This window comes from Azolla caroliniana, unplaced genomic scaffold, assembly GCF_043228905.1.
Source record: "Azolla caroliniana isolate FFs.n. ecotype wild unplaced genomic scaffold, voAzoCaro1.0.p SCAF_4, whole genome shotgun sequence".
NCBI lineage: Eukaryota > Viridiplantae > Streptophyta > Polypodiopsida > Salviniales > Salviniaceae > Azolla > Azolla caroliniana.
The window spans coordinates 25788780-25801988 of record NW_028230439.1 but is presented as its reverse complement, the minus strand read 5'-3'; the positions used below and the strand labels follow the sequence as shown (position 1 = coordinate 25801988).

Here is a 13209-nt window from a genome sequence, read left to right as displayed (position 1 = left end):
AAAAACCTTATGGTACATTTCCTTTCTTCATACTATTAAATTATGGTGGACATGCTTCTTACTGTTACTTTGTAATTCTATAGTCTTGCTTGACATTTATCACATCTAGATGCCTTCTATTTCTCTCTGAATTAACAACCAATAAAATAAATATCAACGTCTTTCCGATCCTAAACTGTGGGTCAAGATGTAAATACACCTTATTCACGGCCTAATTGGGAATGAGTCTTCTTTTCTCATTGCTTATAATGAATGTGAATATTTTGAGGCGCAAAAACCTTTCACTAATACAATTCAAGCAAACCCTTCACCTTTCTTTTTTTAAATTTTCATAACAGCTCCATAATGATGATGATGATACATACACTGTTATTTATAATTTCTTTTACAATTTTTTCTCTTCTCCCCCTTCTTCCCCATCACAAACAAATGAATTGAATAAATGCAATACAAAAGAAATAATGCTTTTGTTTTGTTTGTGTTCAAAGAATGAAACACACAACAAAAGCACAGTGTTTATTTTGACGGGTAGTAGAGAGGAACAAAAGAGAAAATGATACAAATATGTATACATATTTACATACCATTCCTTATGGAAACTTGCGTTGACAATCACATCATCATAGTTGTTAGACATTCATGTGGATTTGCATAGAAATAATCCTCTTCTTTAGGTTTGTCAAGTATTACCCTTCTCTTCGTCGGGGCACCCATACGACCTTTGTGAGCCTCTCGTATGTCAGACGAGAATGCATCCCATTGCAATGTCCTGTTCTGATACGCATCAAATAACTCTGCTATCCTCTTCCGATCCAGGAGTATCGTCGTCCGATAACCCAAGTATCTACAATCATTCGAAATGCAAAGAACTTCATTCAGGATGTCAAAAAAACCCATATACGGTGAATATATATATATATATAGAGAGAGAGAGAGAGAAAGAGACAAACTTAGGCTAAGTTTTATCATGAGTCCAATGGTTATTGTTATACTGTATGTATTACCTCCGATGTCCTTCAACTAGCTTGGCCATATTCCCATCGTATGTAGGCACAAAAACATCACTCTCAATGGCGACCATGTAATCTAAGGCTGCCATTTGCGAAGAATGGTTTTGAAAATGTCTCAATTCATCTGGACTCAATAGCATTTCTTTTCTTACCTGAGAAGAAATGTATAGGAATGGGATGAGTGAAATAAAAAAAGTTAAATCACCAACCAGCATCGTGTAAATATAGCTAGTTGCTATGAACCTGAAAACAGGAAGTTTAACACGTGTAGTTTCAGGGTTTACAGCTTTTGGGTTTAGGGTTACACATTTCATCACAAGTTCATAGGTGATTAATTGCTTTCATGCATGAACAACTTGTTCTTAATACGATTTTTTATAGATAATTTGAAGGAGAAGGGTGGTTTTGATAGATAGTTTGAGAGATGATACTCACAATGTTTGGATAAGCTGCATACAAGCCTTCCATTCTTCTCTCACTACCATAGATCTCTCCAGCAGCAATATATATTTGGGTATCCTTATCATAACCAAATGCTTTCAATACCAATACAGTCTCCTCAGGAGTTAGTGGACAAAGTCCATCTGATCTCTTTCGTTCTGAATCGATCACTTTCTCTTTCCACCAAGGGTATGCATATCTAGTGGCAAGAGATAACATTTATGTTCATCGGTGTGATTAGAGAACAAACATTTATATACATATATATTTATGTATTATATGATGTGATAACACAACAAACTTTACATGTATATATGTATTGTATCATGTGATTACAGAACAGAAATCATACATATACATACTCATATCATGACATGAGGTAAGAGACCTTAAACACATGCACACATTAGGCCAAATTGGCAGTACAATAATGGGTGTTGCTACATATCATAAACCTAAATTTTGTTTTAAAGCTATATCTTACCTCAATTTTGTGAGTTCTTCTTCCTCCTCTTTTGTACAACCATGTGTGCACCCAGAGAAAGCCAACATGTCCATCTCATACCTCAAGTGTAATACCAAAAAAGTGCCCTTAGACTTTAATTGCTCGATCAATTTCTCTCCCAATTCCCGGATATGTTGGGTGAACACTAACGATTCGTAATTCACACGGCATCTTAGCTTCTGGAAATCATCAGAGAGCCCACCACCATTTGCAACACGTGCATCGGTTTTGTTGAATTTAATAATTGCATGTTTCTTTACTAGTGGAAGTATCTGTTCAAAGAGATGGTGTACAATCTTTTACTTTAGAGATCATTAAAACACATGTAAAACTCATAGGAATAAAAAAACGAGTTAATATATATAGCACTCTTTGGGAATGTGAAAAAACCCACATAGGTAGGACGGTAAAAACTTTATGGAAAAAAATCCAGAAATCCAGAACTCTAAACTCATTATGTAGCAAAACCATAGGAATGTAGAAACTATGAATAAAACTAATAGGAAATGAATGTTAAAGACAATAGAAATGCAGAAACTACTATGTATAAAAACTCAAATAATTGACATCAACGAAATGAATTTATTACCACATTATGAACTCATGGAAATGGAAAACAGATAAGAGTCAAACCTGGTTCAGGTAATAAGATTCATTGGACCAACTGATTGGTGGCAATGACAAGACCAAGCCTTTCCTCACATCGGATTGAAGCTTCACAGGGACTTCCTTAATAATCCTTACTTCATCTCTCAAGGAGGTAATGAAATGATTGGTATCAAATATATCTCCAAAATCGCTAGCAGTCACGGCATTAAGTAAGTTCATGATTAATTTAAAAAATAAGAATTTACATGCTAAAATAAAAGCTACAGGTCACTCTCATTTCAGCATTAGTTCCATCAATATTACCTTGGATCATTCCAGAAAGAGGTCTTATCAAGATCTGGAACAATGAGGGTCAAATTCAGAAGCTTTGCAACAGCAACCATGTCACATATCTATATAACATATGTAACAATGAAGGTCAAGTTCAGAAGCTTTGCAACATAAACATGTCACATATTTGTATAACAAATGCTATATTGGCTTAATATTTTGCATCATATACGTAGACAGACATATGCACATACATATAGACATAGACATATCTAGAACCTTAGATATAGAACATAAACATATACATATACATTGAACCTTAGGTATAGAACATAGACTTAGACATATACATAATTATAGACATACACATAACATGACCCTGCCACCAATCTTAGCCAAAGCATGGGTATGCTATGACAACTGCAGCTTGAAAACACCACAATTCATGAACCTCTGAACGAGATGTGATTTATCACACCTCAGGCACCAAGTCACTAGGAGCAAATCATCCTCGACCTCATCACATTCCTTTGACATTCTATCATCCTTGGTCTACCACGGCTCAATTCTGACAATCCGATTGTGGATTGGTGGGCTCACTCCATTAGTTTCCCCTAAGAATGTGGCCGACCCCAGGTCTCTTCCATGCCTATATCCCAAGTCCACTTTGAGTCTGCTCCTATCACTACACCATCAATCCCAAGAAGGTTCTTAAGCTCCATTCAGGTTGATCTACAGACTCTCCAGCCTCAGCTTGAGGCTAGTTACACTTATACATTGATGAGAATCTAGGAAAAGGTCTCATCCGCCATTCCAAGTAACCTGTTGGGGTACCCATCTCATTCCCCAAGGAAAAACTTTACCGGGGACTGAATTGCGTAAAATTATGAGGAACCGGTATCCTTTACCTTCGATCCATGACCTTTGCTACTGCCTAACAAATGGAGAGAATATTCTCAAAGATATATCTATGGGACACCTATACATTAGTTCACATCAAGCCTGGAGATGAGTGCTAAAACAAGCATAATCACAAAATCACTAGTGACCCCATCAATGGAAGTTGGACATATGATACATACACCCGCTCCAAAGCTCCCCCATTATCAACTTTTGCAATCTTTGCTAATTCCTGTGCAACCTTGGTCCTCGATTTCGGTGATCTTCATCACTGACTTCCCTTTAGTTAACGTGTACAACTACGCGCTAGTCATAATGGATCGATTTACCAAGATAGTTCATTTTATTCCTTTGTTCTAAAGCCACAGATCTTATATTAGCAAATGTAGTTCAACTACAGGCCTTCCAGACAACATAGTTTCAGATTGTGGGCAATAATTCATCTCCCAGATTTGGAAATGACTATTTTCTGCTCCTCATGATCTCAAACAATCTGTTCTTGGCGTTTCATCCTCAAAGTGATGGGATAAGAGAAAGGATAAATCAGATCCTTAACCAGTACATCCGGTAGGGTTCAACTCTTAAAACACTTCTCGGAGTTCACCAACAAAACAGCATACAGTCTTTAATCAGTGCAATGCCATTCTTCGCTAATTACGGTTTCCATCCGAGATTGCTAATTTCAGTGCCATTTTTTCTGAGGCCACTGAGAAACCACTCTCAAGAATGTGTAAGATACAGGTGGCCGGGGCATGATCGAAGTCTGCAGTTATCAATGTGCAGGCACATATATTAAAGGTTTATTTGAAAGGGGCAGTGGAAGGTTGTAGGCTGACTGACGGCTATGTTAAGAGTTAGAGTTAATGGAGAATTGACAAAGGTAATGGGTCGTAGGAGGGCCTGGCATAGATAGATTGTCATGCATCACTCTGTGGTTCTTACCCTACAGTTCCTTTAAATGAGATCAAGACTAATGTTAGGACTAAGACATGGTACTTTGCCCTATTTTTGCTAGTCCATTCCAAGTTCAATCTTTTCCTTCCTGTCTTTTGTTCTGGATTCCTCTTGTTTGTTCATACTCTTGTGTACCTCACACAAGGCTGCTCCTCATAGAGTAGCTCAAAATGGCCGAGGCAAAAAGGAGCCCATCCATCTCTCCATATAGGATAGGCAATGGTTGAGAGACCAAATGTGTTGGGTTTGGGGTAGAACACTGCTCATAAGAAAGGATAGTGTTATCTAACTTTAGCCCCCTAGGGTAATCATAACAGCTTCGTGTCTGTCAGTTGTGTGTGCAGCAAAGAATTGGTGAACAGAAATAGCCACTAGTATTTATTATAGGGCAGATCAGCATAAATAGCCTACACCCCACGGCAAAAGTAGAGAGAGAGAGAGAGAGAGAGAGATCTGTCAACAAAATACATTCACAGACAAACAGACATACACAATACATACATACATACATACATACATACATACATACATACATACATATCATTGGGTAACCATTACAGGTCAACAAAAGAAAACATACTGCAGCTCGCATTTGATTGAGGCCTCCATTGCAGGAAATAATCAGATAGCCATTGTTGTTGTAGGATCCTGCATATATGACACACCATGCCATTGTCAGCTCCATTTTACCTTATTTTTAAAGTTTCCAGAGCACATTTTTGTGATTTGATGGATTGAAGAAATGCCTGAAATTTGCAATGTTATACACTCGCAAATTGATTAATATGAAACGATTGAAATAATATGCAATAGATTGATAAACACGTGAAAAAGGACGGATGGATTGGAAACGGACAATGTGGTAACTGTAAGCATTCAGAAAGGTTAGCAACAGAAATTTGGCAAACTTACGAGGAATTGGAGGAATTGGAGTAATTCTTCGATTGATGCGGTCATGCAAGAGGGAGGGAATGATATCTTCAGTAGAATGGCCACTGAGGATGGATTGAGGGAGGGCAGACAGTCCTCCTCCATGGGTATGAGGCTTTTTGTGCTGGAACTGGAGATGGTCATCCAGGAAGCAATTGATGGAGGAGGATCCAGGCCATCTATGGATGATGATTCGGTGGCTATGGTGAGGATCATTCCATAGGTGGCGGCACAGTGCAAGAAGCTGAAGGAACACCAAAATGACTGTGAGGATGCGGAGCATCCAAGCTCGCACCTTTGACATGTATGTATGTATGTATGTATGTATGAGGGCGAGGTCCCCCTTACTACACAACTTCTCTCTCTCGACAAATTTCCCTTCTTTCTTTCTTTCTTTCTTTCTTTCTTCTAAACGATCCTTTGGAATGGATCCACTTGTACTAACCAATGCATACCACGCCTCTTAATCTACTCTTTTCTTCCTCCTCTCCTCCTCCTCCTCCAAGCCAGAGAATGGATGGATGCTTAAGTGTTGGGCTGCTACTGCATTTTCATGTTTTCCATTCATGCCTTCTCTCTCTTTTTTTATATATGTCTGCTGTTCCTAGATTTGTAAACAGAATGCCAGGGCAATGGTGGGTATCTTCTCCTTTCCTCTTGCCTCTGCACTCTCTATTAGAGAGAGAGAGAGAGAGAATATAAATCAAAATGTTAATGCACTAATAAGATTGCAGAGAAAGAAAGAGAGAAAGAGGAGAGGAGCAGGGGAGGTGTGTATGTACATACATACATATATGATATGTATGTTCACATGTAGAGAGAGAGAGAGAGAGAGAGAGAGAGAGAGAGAGAACAGGGGAGGGGTGAGAAGAGAGAAATACAGACAAGGGGGAGGAAGGTACATACATATATGTACATATGTATATATATATATAGTATGGATTGAGTGCTTTTAATTAAGAGGAGACAAAATGGACAAAAAAACCAAAGGGAGAGAGTGTAGTGGAGCAGGGGACAGAGGAGCAGCTCTTGTTTGTGGAGAGAGAGAGAGAGAGAGAGAGAGCCGGGGAGGTTTTTAAGAGAGAGAAGGAACAGGGGAGTTTCTTTTTTAGAGAGAGAGGGTTGTGTTTAGTAATGAATCTAAACTCTAGTGATCTTCTTGATCACTTCATCATTTCTCATGAATCAATCTCTCTCTCTCTCTTATCGTAATTAGCTTGCCCTAGTGGTAACCCGTTTACAATACTAGTAATTAGCTTGCCCTAGTGGTAACCCGTTTACAATACTAGCACTAGCTCTTGGGTTTGAAACCCAAGTTCCACTCGCCTCTCTATTACTCCATAGATATCTCTTACTGTACTAGTTGCCATTGTGGACCTCCATTGGGCAACCTTACCAATTCGATGTGGAATGTAGGGGTTGAACCCATGACCTCCATTGGGCAACCTGACCATCATCTGGGCTCTCTCTCTCTCTCTCTCTCTCTCTCACACACACACACATAGGAGGATTAAATCTTGTGGAGCTTCTACCAAATAAATTTAGTTGTGTGCTCTCTCCAAGTCCTCATCTCTGTCTCCACTAAGTCTTATTTCAGTTGTACGGGTTAGAGTACGTATTTATGTACATAGCTCTAGAATATGGACTCTGAGACACACTCAATGTGCTTCTACATATTCAGTGCACATTAAGTTGACATGCATTTGCAAAAATCAAAGACGGCAAGGACCTCTCAAGAAAGATGCACTCAAAACAAATACAGAAGGCCCCTAAAGGGCGGAGAGGCATTTCAGAGTATATTTCATGAAACAATAACTCGTTGCAAGTGTATTGCGTATTACGCACATGCAAAAAGAGAAAGAGAGAGTGAGACTGGTCAACCATCATTGCTCACGTTCTCATGGTCATTGGGGCAATGTTTATTCTTCCAATTATAAATGAATAGAGTGCCTTTTATGAAAGCTAGGAAACACATATGCACACACACACACACACACAATATAATAATATATCTATATGTTGTAAGGAACCTTGGTTGTGTCTCTAAGTCATATATGCATAAGAGATCCACTTGTGCTTTCCTTCTACAAAAACTTTGCTTGTTTTTTAAATTTATTTAGCTAGCATTCACACAAAGTACGATTTTATATTAGAACGATCTTATATATTGGAGCATGATTTGCAAAGCACCCATGACTATGCACTTTTCTAACTTAGAAAGCCGCATATCTCACCCGGTGGGTCAGGCAGGTGTTATCGTTCAACTTGGGGGTTTAGATCCAAATCGAAATGCTTCAAGCTTCGTCTTGATTAGTTTCATCTGAGGAAGGATGATTTGCACAACATTTCGAAGGACCACGTGCTATATAACTACTTCATGATCTAGGGGTGACTAATTAAAAGGGCGATGACCAAATATGCCATGGAAATTATTTTATGGAGCACATGTTGCTCAATTTTAATATTTTCAACTTGTTGCTACAACAATATATATAAACAATCAGGTACTACATGTGCACATATTAACATAGGAGGTTATAACTTATTATTTTGCACATAAATGATTGAAAGAAGTCTATGTAAACCTACATCGAAACATTTATGCATGTACATAATAACTTTACAACATATAGACCTCTAATTTCTATACACTTATTAAGAAGTACATTGTCACAAGCATAGGCACGTATGTTGCAATGTCATGAAATTAAAGTATGTACTTGTGCCTATTGCTAGGCAGTGCAACTTAAATATATGCACATATGTGGATGTCATAAATCTATTGGATATTCATGTTCTCGCATGTGTATGACCAATTTATTTGCATAGTTGTAATGATGTAGCCTCATCAAATAAACCAACCTATACCTTGATGGCATGAAATTGTTGCATCATGTCTCTGTTATCCGTGGGACAAAATGCAAGATGTGTGAAAAGAACCTTAAAGGAAAAGTGTGAAAGCGGAGCGTAGGACAAGTGTGAAAGATGAAAAGAGCCAAGCAATAGCAACCGAAGGGGAAAGTAACCAAAATACAAGCAACCAAGAACAAAGGCCGAGGATCAAGAGGAAGTAGTTGGAGCGCGCCAGGAAGAGAGGAAGCTATATAAATCGTAAAGTGATGAAGGCAAGGGGACAGAGATACCTATTCAAAGCCAGAGTGAGTAAGGCCTAATCCTAGGCTTTTATCGAGTGAGTGAGTGATACCGATTATACTTGGTTTTGGACTATGATTACACTGTTTGTTACGTAATCGAACACCTATACTTTTTGGGTCAATCTTTGTGCATGTCATGTTTCAAACCTATTTCTACTTGTGTTGTCTGTTTTGTAAGTTGTGATTACGAATCGGTTGTAGCCGATTCGCAGAGTGTTCCTAGCACCAGGGTGTAACGTTTTGCCCCCTACTTGGCCCTACCTTTATGGGTGGAGTAACAATCTCCATCATGGATGTGGATTGGGTCTACGTTTCTATTTGGCCTGAATTTATGGTTGGACCTTGAAAATAAAGTAATCAACACCCTTGGTTCTTCACTTGGACTATGATAGTTTTGATCAATTACTATTTGTTTCATGCGAGGGACACTAGAAGAATGTGTAGGGTAAAATAAAAGCACTAGTTAGAGGGGTCCCAAAAATCAAAATTTCGAAGATAGGTCTAGTCACCTCCTTGAAGTTCAAAGTTCCATTATGACCATCCATTAGTGGGCTCATGACAGCATAAAGATTTACATACGTGCATGTTTGCCTATATATATTTGAAAAACATTTACATATTTCCTTAGAAGAAGCCATTAATATAGGGATTTTAGGGCTAATCAGAGGCCTAAATAATTTGTCTTAAAACCAAGGTCCAATTAATCAATTGTATTTCAATGATTACCTTCTTTTTAATATTTGCGTAGGGTTGGTAAGTGATAGTTTGTCTCAATACATGGTATTTGTGAAGTTACATTTTTGTCCGTTCTTTTGGCTATGTGATATACGTCCATATACATGGAACATATTGTGCTTGTTATTTTTTTGCTTCATCGAAATTTTGAATCCGAAAACTAGGCACCCAATTATAAATGTTTTGTACCGTAATGGCACACTGTGAGTTGTTTAATTCTCAAGTGATCGGTCTATAGGAGGAGTGATGTGGAGATTCCAAGCAATCTATTCTAGAAACACATGTGAATAATTCCAAAGTAGATTCAAATGGCGAGGACAATGCTTTTGCACAAGCACGTGAGAAGAGAATACAATTGTGGGGCACGATCATGATGCTTCAATTCCTACACATATCCTACATCTCAAAAGGTTCAAGGGAAAGCTACATACCACCAACATTCACCTCCAATGACAACACCATGGCCAACTATCTGAAACAAATTGATGACAAAAATGTGTCACAAGATTATGCTAGCATTTCTTATGCCTTGAATGCAAACATTTGTGATATTTTCATGCATATTATCTCGTTAAAAGAAAAGAAAATTAAAGCAAGAGCTCAACCTATAATTCATGGTTGTCCTCAAAAAGGTTGTCCATACGAAAACATGTTGATGTGTGACAATAAAAGAAAACTTGTGCACGAAATAAAATCGATTCAATAGAGATTGCTTGATAACTGAGAAATGACATGAAGGGTCCAATCGTAATTTGCTTGGGGGAAGTTCTATGCGTAGGTTGATTGAGGGTTTTTGTTAAGAATATGAAGCCGACCACAACTGGTCAACACGTACAAAATGAGAGACACAAGAACCAAGACAACCAAGAAACAACAGACAATAACAAAGTAGAAAGTACAGAGACACATATTTTATCGTGGAAAGCACTGAATGGGAAAAAACCACGAGAGTCCACAAACTCCAAATTATATCACTATGATAGGTGGAATACACAAGAGACTCTAAGGCAACAACCTTAAGCTCCTCTTCGTTAGGCGACAGTTACAACAGAGTTACAACACTGACACACACTCCCTCTCTCCTACTCTCTAGTTACACCTTCTAATGCACTAGATACAATGGCTTCTAATGCACTAGTTACAATGGTTGACACACACACCATAATTGCTTGCCCTAACTATATTTATACTCATATACATATATGACTATTTACAAATATAGCCCACAATAGGCACATTGAAGCTATTTACAAATATAGCCCTGAGTCGGCTTTAGTAGATTCGGCTACTAGCCGAATTGGTTATCAATCGATTATCGGTCAATTAATTTTTCGGCCTCGGCTGAGTTAGCTATTGACTGATTTGGCTTATCTCTTCAATCGATGCTTAATCGGCTCCTGACGATCCGGCTCCTTGTGCAATATCCAAATTGTGTTCTTCCTGTCCAGAGGAACCAGTTTTCCCAACATTTTTTAATTGAAGCAATATTCTTTTACATTCTTTTAATGAGTATTGTTCGGTTTTTTTCATGTTTCCCATTTCCCAATATTAAGTGACATGGGCAAAAATGTGGTTAATTTATGATTTTTTCCTAGTCAATGCCAAAAGTTATGAAAGCTGGCACAAGCTATCAAACCATGCTTTGGGAAATCAAATATTTGAAGGGATCATCTAACCTTGCTTTAGAAGAGAAACCATGTCCCCCTTTTAATTTATTAAGTCGAAGATTTCGCTTGGATGTAGTCCCATGTGCCCACAACATTTTGATAGCATAACAAAAGAATTATAAAAGTGTTTGTCACTAGCCACACAACTCGAAAAAATTCTACATTCTTACCACACCAAAATTTAAAGGAGTCTTTGGGCAGCCCATGTGTCCAACATGTTATAATAAGACGAAAAAATATGTGCATTGTAGTCTCATCCAATTTTATAAAACGTTCTATTGTTTTCTACATTTTCTTTCCTATTCAAGAATCTAAATCGAATGTGTGCAATATGTTATAATAAGGCAAAGAAAATATGTCCACTATACACTGTAATCTCATCCAAGTTTAGGAAAACGTTCTACTGTTTCCTACATTCTTCTTTCTTGTTCTATACACCGTACCAAAATTAAAAGTGTCGTTTCGCAACCTAAACTTTCGACATTGAATTATGACCTATATCTAGATTGTAGTAACCCGTCATTTGAATATTTTTAAAAACCGAGCTCAACATGAAATGTCAAGTTCATGATTGTTTACGAATTTATGAAGTTTCCAACGAGACCCTTGAATGAAAATAGATATACACTATGGATTTGCATCATGTCATAGCAACTCTATGTACAATTTTAAGGTCAAATTGATATACAATATACAATGTATGCATGTGAGTCCATACATGCATAAGAACAATATTCTCATAAAGGACAACCATACAACACTACACATCTCCCATCTCCCATCTCCAACCACTCTAGTATCTACATAAAGCTTTTTTCTTGATAACAAAAGTGACCAAACTATCAAATCATTTTGAAAGCCAAAATGATGCATGCTTTTTTTGTGTAAATGTCTTGCCAAATTAATACTTGATTGATTGTTTCTTGACACTTGTACAAAAATACTATTGAGAAGCTAAGAGCATTTCTAGACCATATGTTTCTAGCTTTTGGGGGAACATCGAGATGCTCAAAGAGCTTTTGTAATTTAAGATCTCCAACGGGTTTTTCTCTTTTTCTTTTGATGATGTTACTATCGAATTGAGCCTTAAATCCTCAATCATATGTGTTTTTTAGGTTCTTTTTATAAGGAATTTCACAAGTTGTATACCCAACCACAAGCTACTAAACCCCCACTTCTCTCCACAACTTATTAATCAAATGCATCCATACAACTAGTTCCTTATGTGCCACTAAACTAGTTGTGGCCTCTAAAAATCCATCAGCTCCAAAGAGGCACCTCAACTATCACAACCAAAATGCCATATCCATGGATCAAATTAATATCTCCCATTAGCCCCATTGTTGTTGAGTTGCTCTAACTAAGTACAAGGACCACTTATGGACAACTTTTAAGTTGGACAAACTGGCACAAAAAGAAAGCTACATCATAAGTGAAATTTACAATATGACGTACACGCCAAAACCTTAGAGACTTCAGAGACACATTGATAGCCATGACGCCCAAATGCACTTTTCCAATGTACAATGAGAAGGACCTCTCACCTCCTACTATCCTATAGACGACCTATAACACCCATCACACACTTTCCCACCAATTAAGGGCCCAAACAAATCTTGTCAAAAAACGTTTGTCCAAAACTAGGGACAGAGACTTGGCATGGAGGTTTCAACATTAAAGTCCCTAAAATTAACAAATCAATATTGGACCTTGCCATATTCTCGTGTCCATCATGATAACCCCACAATTGCAAAATCATTTATCTAAACCTCAAAGATGTGTTTCCAATTGCAATGCTCATCACAAAGTTTAAGAAAATTTGGACATTCCCAAACTACATCTATCAATTTTTCCAATTGGAACCAACAATGATTCCATTGATGGTGGCTACACATTTGGAGGTAAAGAATGCTTGGTGTTAGGGAGATAACACGCAATTTTGGTGTATTGACAACATTAAAGACAACTGCAAACTTGGCATGGGAGAAAATTCCCATTTGAATAAAGAGAGAAGAATAAAATAGTCAAAAAAA

At 37.7% G+C, this 13209-nt stretch overlaps 1 protein-coding gene across 1 annotated transcript; it reads right to left on the bottom strand.

Annotated features, from left to right (window-relative positions):
* Nucleotides 1-346: 346 nt before the first annotated feature.
* LOC147865676 (rhamnogalacturonan I rhamnosyltransferase 4-like) lies at nt 347-5985 on the bottom strand. The gene is made up of 8 exons (XM_087318546.1): nt 5602-5985; nt 5270-5337; nt 2869-2957; nt 2590-2755; nt 1936-2228; nt 1446-1650; nt 1005-1162; nt 347-844 (listed from the first exon to the last, which is right to left on the bottom strand). The coding sequence occupies exons 1-8, from the start codon at nt 5921-5923 to the stop codon at nt 613-615; spliced, it is 1533 nt and encodes a 510-aa protein (XP_087174672.1). The 5' UTR covers nt 5924-5985; the 3' UTR covers nt 347-612.
* Between the last annotated feature and the right edge of the window lie 7224 nt (nt 5986-13209).

Excerpts from the sequence above, each read along its gene's own strand:
- LOC147865676 (XM_087318546.1), bottom strand. The coding sequence starts at position 5,923 with ATGTCAAAGGTGCGAGCTTGGATGCTCCGCATCCTCACAGTCATTTTG. Across the intron at positions 5,338-5,601 it reads TCCAATTCCTCCAATTCCTC|GATCCTACAACAACAATGGC; the intron begins GTAAGTTTGCCA and ends TCATATATGCAG. Across the intron at positions 845-1,004 it reads CTAGTTGAAGGACATCGGAG|ATACTTGGGTTATCGGACGA; the intron begins GTAATACATACA and ends GAATGATTGTAG.